We start from the raw sequence: 18,339 nt of genomic DNA, 5'->3' as shown, positions 1-18,339 counted from the left end.
ACTGGATAAGGCTGGGTGATAGGTCGGACTGGATGGTCTTGGACGTCTCTTCCAACCTGGTTGATTCTATGATTCTAAGGCAATAAGATAGATTTCACTCACTGCTGTTACCTTTACAAACCAAACCAGCTGGAGTCACCACCTGGTGCACTCACTCCACAATTGCACTTTCAGATTGTTTCTATCTCTGGGCTCCTGCACACAAGAGTCCAGTTCAGGAACAGAAAAGCTGCCTAGGACTACTTATTTCCATAAAATGCCCTTCATCCTCTAGTCTCCTTAAAACCTGCTTTGTGTTAGTGTCTTCAAAACTGAATAATAATAAATTTAACAAATTTCTAACTACCAGGTCTTCCATGTAGCTACAGAACCTCCTCAGTGCTTCTTGTCAGCTGTTTCAACATTCTAGTGGCAAAATGATACCTTTTTAGCCTAGAACTTCACTTCCTTAAGAAAAGTATTCATGCATTTTTCACCTAATGCCACCAGAGAGGAACAGAAAATAAAACAGCAAAGCATGGCAAAATGTCTCCATATATTTTACACTGTTAATATACACAGTAAAAAGAAAAAATATTATAAGGACAGATCACATAAAACATGGCCTCAGAAAGACAACCTGAAATTGAACAACCCACATCACTACTCAGCTGTTACTTAGCAAGTTATGTTCTGAAAAAGACTTAGAAAAGGTAATTGGTTTCTTGGTTCACAACCACCCTGTTTCACTAATTGAATTGCTAAAGCCCATGAAGCAGGAAGCAACCAGCAATTCTGAGAATCACAGTTTAAAAAACCCCAAACAAACCAACGTGCTAATGGCTGTACTTTCAGAATGACTGACAACCCACTGGTACAGTGGGTGTTCAATTTCAGTGAAAAATCAGGTCAGTAGCATTTTGAATGCTCCCTAGAGGCAGTAGTTCTTAGTAGTTCTCTAACAGAACAAATCCTGTTAAACATTCAGGAACATTGATAGCAAACTGCTCAGTACAGCCCCTAAATGATAGCTTGCAGATTTAGCTTCCTGTTTGTAGACACTCATGAGAATCTCTGCCTTCTCCCTCATTGCACACAGCTCACACACAGCTTCTGCCTCCCCACGAAATGAGGATGAGGTCATAGGGATGACAAGCTGCCACGCTTTCATTGTAGTGGTGGTGACTTGTTTCAGAATCCTGACCTTTATGTTTCTTCACTGCAGAGCCCTACAGCTGTCTTCAGACAGGGTGCCAGAGAAGGACTCTTGGAGGTTCTAAGACATTTTTGAACACTTGTGTGTGTTTGTACAGAGGTTCTGCCTGGCTCATATTTTACTTTTGCAACTTTTCACAGCCTTCTCTTTAAGTTCTTACAATTTATTCTGTAGTCTGCTGCATGACTTGTGTCTCTAACCCTTCTAGTATCTAGGATACTAAATACATGTGAAACAGTAACTACAAATAAGCTGCTGATGAGGAAAATTAGGGCCCTAGTATAAGCAATCAATGGAGAGAGTGGAGAAGAAAAACAGCTGTTCCTGCAGGAAGGACCAGAGTAGTTTCTGAGACACATAGACTGGGCACAGCAGCCTCTGACACATACCAGTGGCTTGGTGCAAGGCTGAAGAAAATATCCTTCCCCAGTTTCCAAGAACAAGCATTTTTCTCTGGTTAGTTCAATCACTGCAATATTTAGCACTGTTCTTGCAGCTATACACTTCCTCTAGTGACAAGGAAGCCTTGAATGACCTACCCACCATGATTCTGCTAGCATCCACTTGGCCAAACTAGGGTTCTATCAAAGCCCTTGTGCTCTTAGCTAAATGGCAGCCTAAACATTTCATCTTCAGATAAGTTTAGTACAGTGCAGCTAGCTTAGCCCTACAGAAGGAAACAAACAGAAGTTCCAGAGGGCAAAACTAAGGACTGGGAGAAAGAAGATCTGCTAACTACACTTGAAGACCATGTTCATTTGCACCTAAGGAATTTGAACATGCACAAGTCCATGGGGCCTAACGAGATCCACCCACAGGTCCTGAGGGACCTGGCAGATGAAGTTGCTAAGCCACTGTCCATCATATTTGAAAGGCCGTGGCAGACTGGTGAAGTTCCTGCTGACTGGAAAAAGGGAAAACATGACATAACACCCATCTTCAAGAAGGGAAAAAAGGATGACCCTGGAAACTGCAGACCAGTCAGTCTCACCTCTGTGCCTGGCAAGATCATGGAGCAGATCCTCTTAAAGGCTCTGCTAAGCCAAATGGAAAACAAAGCAGAGGTGATTGGTGGTAACCAGCAATGGCTTCACCAAGGGCAAATCATGCCTGACAAGTTTAGTGCCTTTTTATGATGAAGTCTCAGCAACAGTGGACGAGGAGAGGGCAACTGACATCATCTACCTGGACCTGAGTAAGGTGTTTGACTCTGTCCCACATGACATCCTGGTCACCAAACTGGAAAAACACAGACTGGATGGGTGGAGCACTGCTGGATCAGGAATTGGCTGGATGGTGGCATGCAGAGAGTGGCAATCAATGGCACAATGTCCACCTGGAGAACAGTGACAAGTGGCATCCCTCAGGGGTCAGTGCTGGGACCAGTGCTGTTTAACATCTTTGTCAGTGATATGGACAGAGGAATCGAGTGCACCCTCAGCAAGTCTGCAAAGGACACCAAGCTGTGTGGCACAGTCAACTTGCTACAGGGCAGAGATGCCATCCAGAGGGAACTGGACAGGCTGGAGAGGTGGGCCCAGGCCAACCTCATGACATTCAACAAGGCCAAGTGTAAGGTCCTGCACCTGGGTGGGCACAATCCCAGGCACAGATACAGGCTGGGTGGTGAATGGCTGGAAAGCAGCCCTGAGGAAAAGGACCTGGGGGTCTGGGTTGATGAAAAGCTCAACATAAGCCAGCAGTGTGCACATGCAGCCCAGACAGCAACTGTGTCCTGGGCTGCATCAAAGAAGCATGGCCAGCAGGGCAAAGGGAGGGGATTCTCCTCCTTTACTCTGCTCTCATCAGACCCCACCTGGAGCACTGTGTGCAGTTCTGGAGCCCCAACACAAGGAGGATATTGAGAGGTTGGAGCGAGTCCAGAGGAGGGCCACAAACATGAACAGAGGGATGGAGCACCTCTGCTATGAAGACAGGCTACAAGAGTTGGGGCTCTTCAGCCTGGAGAAGAGAAGGCTTTGAGGAGACCTTATCATGGCCTTCTAGTATCCGAAGGGGACCTACAGGAGGGCTGGGGAGGGACTATTGACAATGTCTTGTAATGACAGGACAAGGGGTAGTGGGTTTAAACGAGAAGAGGAGAGATTTAAACTAGGTATTAGGAAGAAGCTCTTTATAGTGAGGGTGGTGAAACACTGGAACAGGTTGCCCAGGGAGGTTGTGGATGCTCCCTCCCTGGAAATGCTCAAATCCAGGCTGAGTGACCTGTTCTAGTGGGAGGTGAAAGAATCTCTTGCAGATGTTAAAATTACAGGGAGGCAACTGTGAGAGTGTGTTAAAACTGTGGAAAAGAAGGCAAAATTCAGCACACAAACACTTTCAGGTAAGTTGACCACTTTGGTCAATACATTGAGAATTCCAATTTTACACTTCCCTGTAATCCATATATCCTTGCTTTATATATAGTACTAAAAACTCAGCTCAAACTACACAGTAGACCAGAACTTTTGCCTCAACTGTACATAACCTACAGTGTTGACGTAATCTTATTTATTTTGATGATCCTATGATATTCCATTCCTACACTGGTCACATTCCAACATGCTGTTGGATGTTTTTCACTGACTATGGCTATCCACCTTACAAAATCTCTGGTAGGGTACTGCAGCTTTTGGCAGGTGGTAAAGCATGGGAGGTAGTTTGGAATCACACAATAAGTGCATTAGCTAAATATCTGTGCTAGAGGATCAGCAGTAACATCACTGACATTAATAATGGAAATGTCATCTTTAAGTTCCAGAGCTACATATTCAAGAGATTAGTTTGGTAGCTCAGCCCTCCACAGATTTCTTTCAGTCTGTGAAGACAAAACTTTTCACTCAAGGTATGTTTTCAGGGGTTTCACAGCAAAACAAAAGGCCAGAAACAGAATGTCTTTTTAGGCACTCTAGATGATAATTTGCTCATAGAGTCCACTCCAGCACCATCACAAATTACTATTGCTCATGGGTAATACAGGCTCACCAAGACTACATTCTGCCTGCCCATCGGTTCACACTAATGAAAAATGGATCTTCATTTACTGAGACCTCAACATCAGATAAACCTGGTTTACTTCATTAGCTACTCTAGCACAATGTGACTGATTTGTCCTTTGAGAACTTTCACCTCTGATGGCTGTGACTTTCCTATGCAGCTGATTCACAAGTCTCAACTATGCCTTTTCTGAACTAAGGGGCGTTTTAGCAAGACTGAAGAAAAATGTAAAGAATGTCCTGACCCTTTATTACAGGCCAAGCTCAAACAACAGAACATTTCTGAGCCAAAGTCTAAAGCAAAGAGAAGCCATTTTAGCCAAGTTTTGGTGTTTGGTTTTGGTTTTTTGGGGTTTTTTTTTTTTTTTTTTTTGCCACATTTTTAGGGATCTTCCTCTTCCAACTCTATGAAAGTCAGCCTTTGGTTAGCCTTTTAATCCCACGAGGAATACATTCCCTGCACAGCTGAACCCAGACTGTTACCTAGGAACTGCTACATACAGGGTAGGCAGCTGTGTTTCTTCTTCTTGCTGAGAAAGCTTTTCCCTGCCAATTTTTGGGAAAAAGATGGAAGCATCCCAGCATACCCATTCCCACTTTCCTGGTCTTTAGCATTGGCACTCACCTGTGGAATTTGTCCCTGGCTCACAGGATGTAGCACTGTGAAGGCTGTTCTGTAATCTGCTCAGTTGTCTTTCAGTGGAGGTCACCCTAACAGGTGAAAGCATTGAATTAGAGAGAAGAAAGAAGATACTAAGGAAAAACAAAAGCTTCAAACAAAAAACTGAACACTTTTCTAGTTGACACAATCTCATTGGAATGATGAAACTGTGTCTGAACACAGTAGGAAAAGGCAGTGCCAGCAACTGACTCCAAAAAGGCAGAGCAAGACAGGTGAACACCCAATCCACTACAACACTTCCACACGTCTAAAATAATTCTCTCACATGCCTCACTAGCTAATTATGGAGGATGAAGAAGACAATAAATGGTACTGGACCACCAAAGCACAACTCAGCTAGTAAGGCTGTAGTCAATTTATTCCAGTGATTTTGAAGAAAGGCAACTAAGCAACTTCAGAAAAAGAAATGCACAGACTGAGAAACTCATGCAACACTCAAAAGTCCTTGCATCTCGTATCAGCAGAGGCAGTTCATTTAGGCAAGACTTCTCACTTGTCTTGGCATCCCAAAACTCACAGGATGCATTTAACTTTAGTAGTCCAATGCTAGTCTTCAAACAGATACTTTATGCAAATCCTTCCACATTTATCTCAGCATTTAATTACTGCACTTCCTTTAACTAAGTATTCATTATGAAAATGAGACTATGCCCTCCAATATTGAAAATGGGTCTACTCACAAGGCCAGGTCAAGCTATATATCTGCAATGATCTATTCTGTCCTTAAAGTCTGTACAATCAATCCACCTGTTCCTTCTTTGTCCTCACTTCCCTTTTCCCTCCTTGCCTTTCTTCCTGCCCAATTCTCTTCTGATCGCTACAGACCTCTGCATGTAAACTCCTGTCTCTCTGCCAGAGTTGTCCTTCTCTCATTCAGCTCTGTAACTGTGAGCTCTTCCCCAGCACAGCACTATAATCTCTAATCCCCATGTGATGCTCTGATGACTAACAGACCCAGGCACACATGTGCAGTTTGTACAGTTTTGTTTGAAACCTTTTGCTTTCCAACTTCAAAATCAGCAAGTTCGCCAGTAACCCAGGGGCTCCTGGCAAGTAAAAGGCCAGTGAGGGACTCCTGTATTTTATCTCAGATGGTTTTTAGTGGAATAAATTGGAAGTCCTACAGAAAGGGAAAACTATGCAGGCATTACATTTGCAAACACAATCCTTTACTTTAGTCAGCCAGAATTTGAAATGCTATCATCAAATGAAGTGTCTGATTCTTATGTTTATTGTCTCTTGGAGAGAATTTTGGATGTGTATTTATGGCTTCTTTTACTGCTGATACTGCACAGTCTTTCTGGGAGCTGAGAATCCAGATGGACCTTTATAGAATTATAGAATCAGTCAGGGTTGAGAGGGACCACAAGGATCATCTAGTTCCACCCCTCCTGCCATAGGCAGGGACACCCTACCCTAGATCAGGCTGGCCAGAGCCCCATCCAGCCTGGCCTTGAACACCTCCAGGGACTGCGCCTCAACCACCTCCCTGGGCAACCCATTCCAGGCTCTCACCATTCTCATAGTGAACAACTACCTCCTCACATCCAGCCTGAATCTCCCCACCTCCAGCTTTGCTCCATTCCTCCCTAGTCCTATCACTACCTGATATCCTTAAAAGTCCCTCCCCAGCTTTTTTGTAGGCCCCCTTCAGATACCAGAAGGACACAAGAAGGTCACCTGGGAGCCTCCTCTTCTCCAGAGTGAACAGCCCCAACTCTTTCAGTCTGTCCTCATAGCAGAGCTGCTCCAGCCCTCTGATCATCCTCATGGCCCTTCTCTGGACACACTCCAGCATGTCCACAGCCCTCTTGTAATAGAGGCTCCAGAACTGGATGAAGTACTCCAGTTGGGGTCTCACCAGAGCGGAGTAGAGGGGGAGAATCACCTCCCTCGCCCTGCTGGCCACACTTCTGATGCAACCCAGGATCTGGTTGGCCCTCTGGGCTGCAAGTGCACACTGCTGGCTCATGTTGAGCTTCTCATCCACACATACCTATGCTTCTCACATAGATATTCCATGCTTACAATTAGCTTGTCCACTTTGTTAACTCAGCAAATCTGACAGCCAAATTCAGCTTACCCTTCTGTACATAGAATGGCTGAAAATGTCAAGAATGACAGGAAGTACCTCAACCACCCCCAAAACAGGGAACAGCCACACTTCTACATCAAAAAGTGTGGTTTATATTTAGAGAATCTTTTTCTCTCTAGACTTGTCCTCCTCCTCTTCTGCCTGCTCGAAGTGCACCTTGATTACTGCAGTTTCAACTGTCACCTCCACAGAGCTCATTCTCAGATCCTTTCCTGGGTCACTGATCTCCCACCATGCCAAGCTCACCCCTCAAGTTGTCTCTGATGTCCTGATATAAACTCCAAAGCCAGAATGTATCCACTGCTAAAACTGAATTAATCCCTTTTCCCTTTCTTCCTCCTTGGATTGGCCGAAGCTCTACTGCCTTTCTCAGTTTCTTGCTCTCAGCATCTGTGTTGGTTTTGCTCCACTTTTCCATTGCAATCCATTGTTACATTTCCATTTTTTCTTCTCCTCCAATATTAACAAAACCACTGCCCTCTCTACTTAAATATCTGTCATTGCTCTTCCCTATCTCTTTTACAGATAACCCCTCCTTGAAACTGATGCTGGCTGACTTCATTTAGGTACTAAACCACCTAAGATGTCCAGCCTTGGACTCTAAACTTGGAGGATGCTCTTGTCTCACAGGTGACAAAAAATAAAAAGAAAAACCTTTCCTGCCTACATTTTGAACCTTTGTTTTAACCACCCATTCCTGGCATGCTGTAAACAAATCTAATAGCCCAGGGTGGACAGAACTGACCCTAACAAATTGTCATCACAAAAAGCCCAGGTTTGACAAGAGGACAGCAACAGATGTGAAGACCCAGAGCCAGGGAGGCTTGTTCCTCATTGTTGCTCTTGGACAGGGTCTCTCTGCATGTGTATCTGTGTGCATGATCTGAGGCTAGCCAAGGGCTAAAAGCTACAGACCTAATGAGCCCAGCTGTGTCAGGGTGTTAAATCAAGGCATGTCTCTCAGATGCACTGCTTTTTCTGCCAAAAATGTCTAAGGGTCGGGCAGCCTGATTAACCCAGATGCTCAGGAGCTAAAAAAAACAAGTGTGCTGCAGTACAGCAGTAGCAAAAAAGTGAAAGGGGCTCCAATAAGTTACATGCTTACACTGCTCTCCTGCTGCCTGTCTTCTCTTCAGTGGGCACTCAATTTGTACGTGTGATGTACTTGGCTCTCTTCAGACACTTCACAAATGAGCACGCATGGGCAAAGCAGGATACAAACCAGAACCATGGTGTTTCACAGGGTTTGCTCTATGGCCATCATTCTGCTTTCTGCACATTTGCCAGGTTTGGCCAGCCTGCTCTGGAACAGCTGTCTGCTGCCATATCCAATTGCAGTCAGGACTCTGTTCTACCACAGGATGGATTTCCTGAACTTTGGAGAAATGCACTACCTCTACCCTATTTCTGCACTAGTTACAATAGAGCAGATCTTTGTCTCTTCTGCTGCTAACACCACACAAAGCAAATACATGAAAGAATAAGAAAGGTAGAAAGATTTTGTCCTACGTTGGGACTTGAAGGCAGTATCTGTTCTGAGGGACTTCCTGAAGAGAGTGCTGGGAATGACACAGAGGTTCAGTACAAGAAATTATGCCATGCTGATCAACATCCCCAGTGGTGTTCCAGTCTATCACTGGTAAACTCTGTGATCTTGTGTTCTTTCTTTCCCCAGTAACACCTTTTCTCAGCCTGCCATTTCCTCTCTTTAAATATAGAGATCTACTATTGACAACTGATTTGTTCTGAGATCATATCTTAGATTGACAGCTCTGGTCACAGGCTGTTCAGCACCTTGCTCCACTTGATGCTCTCACAATTATAAAGCAGGTTTCTGGAAAGTTACTACAGGGATGATCATATAGAAATTTGTATTTATTGTGACTTAGTCATTGCCCAAGTCAGAAAGCTTTTCTGTCTGCCACATGTACCAGTTCATCCTGGGTTCTGACAGTTGAACTAATATAGTTTTCTACTTTGCACACTGTCATCTGTAACGTGAAGATTCGATACACCAAATGCTGCTTCCAAGGACATCTGCTTCATTCCATAGTTTATGAATGCTGTATCTGTGATCTGTGTCTCAGAACGTGGCTCCCCACTATCAGCAGCTCTCTTCATTGTTCACAGGCCTGCCAATAGCAGCAGCAGTATGTGCAGTGGAAAGAGCCTAGCCTGACTCTTGGAAGGAAAGAAGAGCTTGTCATGTTAGTTATTAAAAAACTATCTTTCCTCTTGTGATATAAGCACATTTTATCAAAACAAGAGAAACCCAGGAGACTGTTTTGTCAGGCTACATTTCAGCACAGAGCTGCATTTCCCCCAGTCATTTTCCACACTTCAATATGGGCCCCAGTTTTCCACTCTGATAGCTTAAACGAAGAGTCTACTTTGGACATAATCCATTACTAAGTCAATTTACCACCTTTTACAACCTGAGACCAAGAAATTATGAAAGGCCAGGAACTGAGAAGACAAGACTGAACTTGCTGACTGCTCCATTACTTTTTTCCTTTATGTTTTAACTAAGGCAGGGTCCAAGTTACTAGATTTTTTTTTTTTAATTAGTAATGCTCATCTTTAGCATTGTTTGTAATTGAGTTTTCTACTTCTTACTCTTTTCAGTCTTCTGGAAGCCACGTGTGCTGGCTTAGAGAAATTTGATAATGCATGCAAGGAAAAGACAGGTCAAAGAGACAAAGTTGATTTTAGTTTGTCTTCACAGTTCAGTCTCTGGAGAAATTCTACAAACAACTTTGAAAAGATCACCTCTATTAAGACGTTAAACAAAAGTCAAGCAGTGCAACAGCAGGCAAAAATAAGGCCTTACTGAAACATACAAGGGAAAACAAAAAAAAAGAGAAAGGAAAAAGACACAAGAACTTGAACAGGAAAAAGAGACACAAGAACTTTAACAACAGAATGGAATTAGTTTCAGTGAGTCTTGTGGAAATAATATATAGCACTGAGATCTTCTCTGAGGAAAAAGATCAGGAAAGCAGCCAACAAGTATTAAGGAGTGAAGAGAGTAGTTAGCAAATCAAAAATGATCGGACAGAGAAATGAAGCAGTCAAAAAGCCAAAATTTTATTAGTTGTTATGGAGAAGGATATTTGCCAGTTTATAAGCTAAGGATATGGAAGTTCCACACTGGAAAAGTACAGTTCTGGATGCCACAGTGCAAGCACTCCAACAAACTGAAGAAAATACATTAAACTCAAGACAGTTAAAGACTTGGCAGGTAGAACTACTATTTGAGGTTAACAAAACCTCAACAAGTCTAAGCAACATTAGGAAACTCCAAGAAGTTGAAGCATATTCAAAAGATGGAAAGTATTTGCAAGGGGACATGTTTAGGGTGGTTCAGGAAGGAGGAACGAGGTACAACAGGATGAAACAAAGGAAAAAAATCAGATTGCACATCAGGAAAGATTTTCTGACAATAAAGTTGTCTAGATTTTCAAACAATCTCCTGTTGCACATGGTGGGATTTCTGCCACTGGACTTTTTTGACAGCAGGCTACATAGGGCCTGAAAATACTTTGCACAAAACCAAGGACTGCAAAAAACAGGCTAGAGCATGAAAAACATCTTTTCCTTCTGTAATCTGTATTTCTTTGACACAGAAACACCTCTCTGTTCACTCTCCTCTGTTGATACATGCTCTGGTCTTTTCCTGACAACAATGACAGGATTAAATTAGAGAGAGACATAGCAGCTTTCAAACTATTGGTTCTCAGTAAGCTGGAAATATAGCTGGGCACTGAGGTCTTCTGTTTAAATGAAAAAATATTACTGCAAGGTCCCATGAATGGCAAGAATGGGTTTGGAAACTCGTGCTGGAGACTGAAAGGCAACTTGGAAAGTATTTCCGGAGTGGCTCCTTGCAGCCTTCAATACTTGGATTAGTTTTCTGAAATTCTGAAGGAATCTTTTGCTTTTTTTCCCCACTTCTGTGCATTTTTGGTGCTGAACTTTTTCCGGTTTCCCACACTCCTGCCTGTCACAGAGCAGAAACCACAAAAATGCAGCAAAGTAAAGTCTGTCCAAGGAGCTGCAATTCCATCTCACAAGGATAAACACTTCTTCTGCCAAGAAGTGAGCACAGCACACCGGCATCTTCAAATACACATCCCTGCTGCCCAGCAGAGAAACCAGCTTAGAGAGCCTCTCACCTGTGCTAACATGAGCTACCCAACATAAAAGAAATCAGATAACAGACTCACCAGCATATACCTGTCAGACCTGATGCTCACATCTGCATTTACTGAGCTGACAAAGTCTACTAACATCTTGTTTTCTTCTTAACAGATAGCACACTGAATTAGTCCCCTAAAATTATTTAAGACAGTAAAAATGCAGACAGAAAATACACAAGTTTCCCCAAAACAGTTCTGTTCAAGCTCCTCAAACACACCTTGCAGTTCCAGGTTCGATCCACACACTAACAGCACTCTAGCATCTTCATAAGCTGTCTTTCATCAGTAATCTCTTACCATAACTTCTCTCTTTAAAACAGGAAGGGAACATAAAAATCTTACAAGACTCTGCTCTGAAAGCTTTACAACACTTCTGGCTGTAAACTATAAAAGAGGAAGTTATGAATGCAATTTTTGCCCTTCAGTATTCAGTGATGAAACAAGTCTGAGGGTATAATGAAACACCTGGTGAAGGATTTAGTCTAAAGCAGTTCTGTCCTCTAAGACAAGATAAACAGAGAGTAGAGGAAGCTACCAAGAAAGGTAAAGGATAAGAAGAAAACCCAGAATTCTTGCTCACATTCTCTCAGAATCACAGAATTAATCAGGTCAGAAGAGACCTCTGAGATCACCAAGTCCAACCTCACATTGCACAAAAGAGAAGACACATCACAAAACAGAAGTGAAGGAAATTTACAATCAATAAGCAACATTTCATGGTGAATTTGATTTGGTTTTAAAGATAACACATATCGAAACAATCTATGTTAGCATGGCAAGCACTATATAACTAAAAGTTTACTAAAAGTTAAAAGAAGGATTTCCATAGATAATGAGGAAAGCTACAGTTATATTAGGCACAATATAAATTAAAAAACTAAATAAATACCATGTAAAATATTTACATGAAGTGCTAGAAGGTCTAAGTCAACCTTTGTGCATTAGATTTATGGGGAAACTTGAGGAAGGGCAGATTATCATACTCAAGATATTGAGGTTTAGGGAATTCTTTTTTGTTTCTTTGTTTCTTTCTTGTTCTTGGTTTTCTTTTTTGTTTGCTTGTGGGATTCTGTTTGGTTTCATTTTTTTTTTTTAATTGCACCTACCAGACCCTAGCCCCCACCAAACATTAGCCATAGAGAGAGTGTCTTGAGTGCCTAAACATAGATGTTGGGTATCATACTCAGTACTCTCATGTTATGTGAGACATCTGGATGGGAATAGCAGATACAACACGAGATGTACAGAAAACCTGGGCTCATCTGGAGCAGCAGGCTGAAAGTCAGGTGGAATAGCTCCTGGCACCTCAAATGCCACTACCAGCCTGTATTTAGGTAACTGAATCCCACCCTAGATCAGATACTTCCCTGATTCAAACTAGCAGTTCCTATGTCCTTCTGTTTCCATGATGTTAGTCTACTCACCTTACCACTGTGAAACATGAAACTGCACCACAGTGCACAATTATCTCAGCTTATTCTGAGATTTACATTGGACAGCATAGCCAAAAATGTCTATGTCACAAACACATCTATACAGGTGGTTCTTTGATATTCCCTCTTGGGGGAACCAGTGCCAACTCCCTGTTGTGGACCAGGAGAGATAAAACTTACTTGGAAATCCTCTGGGCTGCAGCCTTTCTGACCACTGCCTGCCTGTGGTTTGCTGGAGGCTTTGGAACCAGCTGAGAAGGCGTACTCTGGGATGGCATCACTTTGTGAAAATTGGCTGCCTTCTGGATACTAGAAGTGGCACTTGATGTCTTGCGAGCATCCGAGCCAGCTGGCACAGACAGACGGCTGGTGCAGGACTGTGAGTAGTTGGCAAAGAGAACCTGGTAAAAACATAAAGCAAACAAAACTACCATAGCAATTGGTGATGCCTCACTGAATATTGCTTGAGAAAGCTGAGAGATGCAGGTGACATCTTTGTAAGGGATAATATCTGCCTGGTGAAGGCAGACCCAGGGCTCCAAGGACAGTCTCACACACAAAAAGAGTTAAGTGGTTAAGTCAGTAAAGAAGGTTTTTAGAGCTACATATTTATACTCTAGAATGGGAAAATTCTGGGGTATAAGCTGAACTGGAAGCTGGGACTTACTCCTAGGAAGGCAGACAAGCTTATTGCTGACACAAAATGATACTATTCTGGATTAAAAACCAAAAGGGCGTCAATCTAATCTTGCAGTGGGCTCCCATCCACAGAGAAATAAAGCTTTTACTGCTTTGACTGACTTTATGCATTTATCTTACAAACTTCTCCTCTGTGTGGGAGGTGGGATTGAGACAGTTCTAGGAAAGAAAAAGGTTACAGGGAAGCTGTTACACTGTCAGTTCTTCAGTATAACCCTGTAGGTGCTTCGCACCACAGAAAGGCTGTAAGGTACTTCCTCTGAAAAACAGACTTGAGGTCAGCTGCTGACAAAAAGGAAATCCCTAGTAACACCAGAGAACAGTATTTCTGTTCCAATAGGTGGGAGAGTAAGTATGTCACAGATTTTTGTCTCATGGAGCAAAACAATCTGCATGTTCTGAGACATCAGAGCACTGAGCAGTGTGTACCGGCAAAGTAAGGAGCAGGGAATAGTTCCCTACTGGAGCTCTGCAAACTGCTCCACTCTTTTCAGAAAGAAGCAACCTGCTGGGAGTTCTGCCTTGTCTTTCCTCAAAGGCCTTCAGATTCCCAGGGCAAGGAGGGAATACCATAACCATGAGGTCTGACAGCTAGAGGTCAGTGATAGGAGATGAAGAGAATAGCTGAGCACTTGCCAGTCACCTCAGCATGACCCTGGGAGCAGAGACCTTCACTGCATTTGTCCTCAGTTTCTTCTCTGGTGAAAAACACACAAAGCCATAGCAAATGGGCCTCAGGCTCCAGAGAAAACCACAGTCTGAGGCCTGGCTGAGTCTCAGCACACAGACAGGAAAAGCCCCTCTCCCCCGCAATTCTCTGGCAAATGACAGGGCTGTGGTGTGTGGGAAGGCGTTTCTGACAGGCAGAGCTCTAGGGAGAAAAGGAAGTGCAGGAGCCAAAACAGTCCTGTTCCCTAACTAGAGCTCAATGACAAGATGCCCTTGAGCTCTCAAATCCTTCTTAACCTCTCCCTTCCCTGAGGCTCTACCTTGATCACAGCTTTCAGATTTTGAATGAGTAGCTGGTACCAGTGCAGAGGTCTGGAAAACAGCAGTCACACCCCACCTACCCCCAGCAAAAAAACTGAAATGGAGCTTGGTTTAGTCTCCTGCTTCTTCAGAGTCTGACATATCATGGGGCTGGGATGGAGACCCTCAAGTCCCTGTGTCCCCCTCTTATTCAGGTGTGACATTTCATTGTGCTCTCTTTGACATTATGTGTATTTCCTGTAAGCTCTTTCTTGTTGCTATGATCACTAAGACCCTGGAATTCACAAAGTATACTTTCCTAACCCTTTGCCCATGTCAACATTCATTGGCAAGGAGGTCCATGACTGTGAAGAAAGAGCAAGCATGGACACTCTAACAAAGTCTGACCAGTAAGAGTTGGGTTGAGACCTGCCTAAGGAAAGGTCACAGATATTTTCTTGGGGGTAATGGACTTCCAAAAAGGATTCTGTCTCCACACTGTTTTGAGATTCTGGCTGCGTTCCAGGCAACGATGGGGTACTGGATGCTGACACAGACCACAGCTTCTGGATTCAGCTACAAAGTATACTGTCCTTCTGTGAACTCCATGGGGAGAGGACAGGAAACCAGGAGAAGCTACTGTGCAAATAAAAAGGGCAGCTGGAGGGAGCAGAGCCTGACCACACAAAGAAAGGGCTGGGAAGAGATTTCAGCACGTCCAAGAAAGTAGGGGACAGACCTCATAATTCAGGATTTTGAAGGCTCAGGGTGTAGGGAGAGCAGAAGCCTAGACAAACCCTGAAAGAAGCAGTCCTGAGGCAGGTAGCACCCTACAACTACTGCTGCTGCAAACAAAAAACTTTGAACTGCTCTTCCCAGGCTAGCACTTTAACTTGATGTAGAGGATGTATCTGCTTCCCTGACAAGTTCTTAGGGCTACAAATCTGAAAACCACTTAAAACACAATGAGACTTTTTAACTGAAAAAAAAAAATCATGTAAAGCATTAGTGAGTTAATTCATGTACATAATAATCTGGGGAGGCAGAACAGCATTAACCCTGTCTTGCACATGAACAATGTTAGCACTGACAGTGAAAGCAATCTTCCCTAAGCCACAGACTGAAGCAATTATGAAAAGCTAGCTTGAGAGCTCAGAGAAGATTCTGATTTCCAATCCCATACTTGCCTCATTAGATCACACCTGTCCTTGCTTCCACATCTAGACATGAACAGAATATGTGAAGTGTGGTCTATACAAAAGCAAAATTGTTCATTAGAAAACCTCAGCATGTACACCTTGTCAGTAAGCACCATGCACAGCTAGAGTAGTGCAGGTCCAGCTAGTAGCAGCTGAGCTTAGGCTACTCACAATTAAAGCAAGGAGGTACTGTATTTTGCAGGAAAGCAAATATGTTAATGCTCTTCAAAAACAAAAGGAATGTTCCTGGCACTTACCATCCCTGTATCTAGCACCCATCCCTCACAGTAACAGAGCAAATGTTGCATGCAAAAACATGTTTGCTCTGTAACCAGAGGAGGTAATGAAGCTCATTTCCTGTTAATCTGTCTTGGGGATGAATCTTACAGTATCTTATATAAAGCATTCCCCAAATTGAGCCTTTCTTCATGGGTCTGGGACCTATGGATTAGTCTTATATGGTAGCCTTTGCCTTAATGGGAATAGTTGAATGCCTTTTCTAGATATATATCTCCTTATTTTCTATGAAATTTATATGAATCTTAACTTAGAGATTTCTATCTTTCAGTTTCAACTGGATCAGCAAGTCTGAAAATGTCTGACTTTTCATACTCAACAGCTTATGAGAACTGACAGATGCACACACACACACACATACTGCAGCTAGCTCCAAATCACCAGTGCTGGAGAACCGAGATGTTTATATGCAACAACCAATGGGTTTTAAGTTAGCTTGTAGAAAACCAACTGCATTTCAGATGACACTGCAAAGATAGAGAGAATTAAAAGGCTTGGAAGTCTTCTGGAGTCATACAAACTGTTTAGCAGGGATTCTTTTGAACATGTATCAAAGCATTCAGTTAAATCAGTTTAGATGCAACAATTTTTTGGACTGAAAATTTACAAAGTGGAAATAAAGGCTCAACAGTGTTAAACTTAGTAAGAACAGCATCTTGGGGTCACATCAAGAAGTTTAAACAGCAGCAGCAAACTCAAGGTATGCAAAGACTGCCTTTCTTTACACTCTATACTTACTATATATTAAAAAAAGTTGACCTGGTGCCTTCTTTGTCTGTCATTTGGTAATGGAAGTCTTTGGGGCAAAGATTGGACCAGTTCTGGGCCCCTCAATTCAAGAGAGATGCTGAGGTGCTGGAATGTGTCCAGAGAAGGGCGATGAAGCTGGTGAGGGGCCTGGATCACAAACCCTATGAGGAGAGGCTGAGGGAGCTGGGGTTGTTTAGCCTGGAGGAGGCTCAGGGGGGACCTCATTGCTGTCTACAGCTACCTGAAGGGACATTGTAGCCAGGTGGGGGTTGGCCTCTTCTCCCAGGCAACCACCAATAGAACAAGGGGACACAGTCTCAAGTTGTGCCAGGGAAGGTATAGGCTGGATGTTAGGAGGAAGTTCTTCACAGAGAGAGTGATTAGCACTGGAATGGGCTGCCCAGGGAGGTGGTGGAGGCACCATCCCTGGAGGCGCTCAAGAAAAGAGTGGATGAGGCACTTAGTGCCATGGTCTAGTTGACTGGCTAGGGCTGGGGGATAGGTTGGACTGGACTATCTTGGAGGTCTCTTCCAACCTGGTTAATTCTATGATTATTATATTGGAAAGATATATCTGGGCCGTACCATAATTCTAATAATAGTGATAGGATCAGAAACAAGGGGACAAAATTTCAGCTGGTATAAATCAGCACAGATTACTGCTTTCAGAACAGTTGTCCTGCTTTTCTTAAGACTGAGACTTTGACTCATCAGTATCACAAGACTCAAATAGGGAAAAAAAAAAAGGTAGTTAGTACACTTAGTGGGAAAACAATCCAAGAGAGAAAGCTGCAAAACAAGAATGAACAAGAGACTGAAGAGGAAGAGAAGCTGCAAATCTGACAGCAGTCCAATATGTAATAGTTTAGAGAACAGTTTAATGATGTCTAAGGCTGCATTCAAAGAGGCCCTATGTCCTCAGGCAGGAACAACATAGCTCTAGGAGTACTAGGAGTATTATTCTGAATATTCCACATTCCCAGCTATATCTAAATAAACTGTAGGGACTTCAGAAGAAATCCAGTATATTAAAGGGAAAAAAAACCCTGCTGAACTTAATAAAATGAGGGCTCTTTCAGAGAACACACAATTTCTAAATGGTCAAGAGGGGAACTAGCTAAGCTTAACTTAGCCCAAGGTTTTAATACAATCAAATCCACTGAAACCCCTCATCAAATATGTGATCATAATGACTTGTGCAGTCAGTTAATGAGATTTCTGTCTTGTTTAATATGGCCTTTTTTGATACAAGCAGGACCGATGGGGACCTTTCTACTGTATGACTGTACTTTTCTTGGTTTAATTTAGCTTTTTTTTTTCCCCCTTCCCCCATGTGAAATGTTTGGCATAAAATTCTAAATCCAGCAGATTCTAGGCTAAGCAGACAGAACATAGCCACACAGAAGGAGGAACCTCCCTAACAACTAATGGCATCTTTCCAATACAGGAAACAATTAGAGAATAAACAATGATGGTATATTAACTGCCTTGCCAACTGCAGCAGTGATAATAACATCTGGGTCACAACGTGTCACATGAAATCTCCTTTAAACACTTTGAACACTGCTATAAGCCAGCTTTTCTTGCCTTTTCAGTTGATTTTGTAATTCTTGTTGCTCGATTTTGTTTATATCAGATTTAAGTTTCTTGTCTCTACTTTCAAACTCTGCCCTTTTCCTAACTGTTTGTCTTTCCTCAGCCTCTGCATTGTCTCTGTTCCTAGGCTCTATCACTGCATCCCCTGGTGAGATTCTCATCTGATCAATTCAGTGTTTTTCTTTCTGCCCTGGGAATAAAGTACTTATTCTGGCATCAGAGATCTATT

The 18,339-nt window shown here is 42.9% G+C and overlaps 1 protein-coding gene across 11 annotated transcripts in view; it reads right to left on the bottom strand.

Annotated features, from left to right (window-relative positions):
- The window catches only part of TTLL5 (tubulin tyrosine ligase like 5), a 140,937-nt gene that overhangs the window by 8,358 nt on the left and 114,240 nt on the right, over positions 1-18,339 (bottom strand). For 4 of the 11 annotated variants that reach the window (XR_010303751.1, XR_010303753.1, XR_010303752.1 and 1 more), the window contains one exon: positions 4,817-4,902. The exons of 1 other annotated variant lie outside the window; for it this stretch is intronic. Coding sequence is in view for 7 of the 10 variants with exons in the window: in XM_064150098.1 (XP_064006168.1) it covers positions 4,817-4,902 (86 nt within the window). In the remaining 3 variants the exon portion in view is untranslated. Of the gene's footprint in view, positions 1-4,816; positions 4,903-11,390; positions 11,477-12,780; positions 13,002-18,339 lie in introns of those variants that run through there. 6 more of the 11 variants (XM_064150040.1, XM_064150049.1, XM_064150057.1 and 3 more) reach the window with 4 other exon arrangements.

Source organism: Pogoniulus pusillus, chromosome 1 (genome assembly GCF_015220805.1).
Source record: "Pogoniulus pusillus isolate bPogPus1 chromosome 1, bPogPus1.pri, whole genome shotgun sequence".
NCBI classification, from domain to species: Eukaryota; Metazoa; Chordata; class Aves; order Piciformes; family Lybiidae; genus Pogoniulus; species Pogoniulus pusillus.
This window is presented reverse-complemented; position numbering and strand designations above follow the sequence as displayed.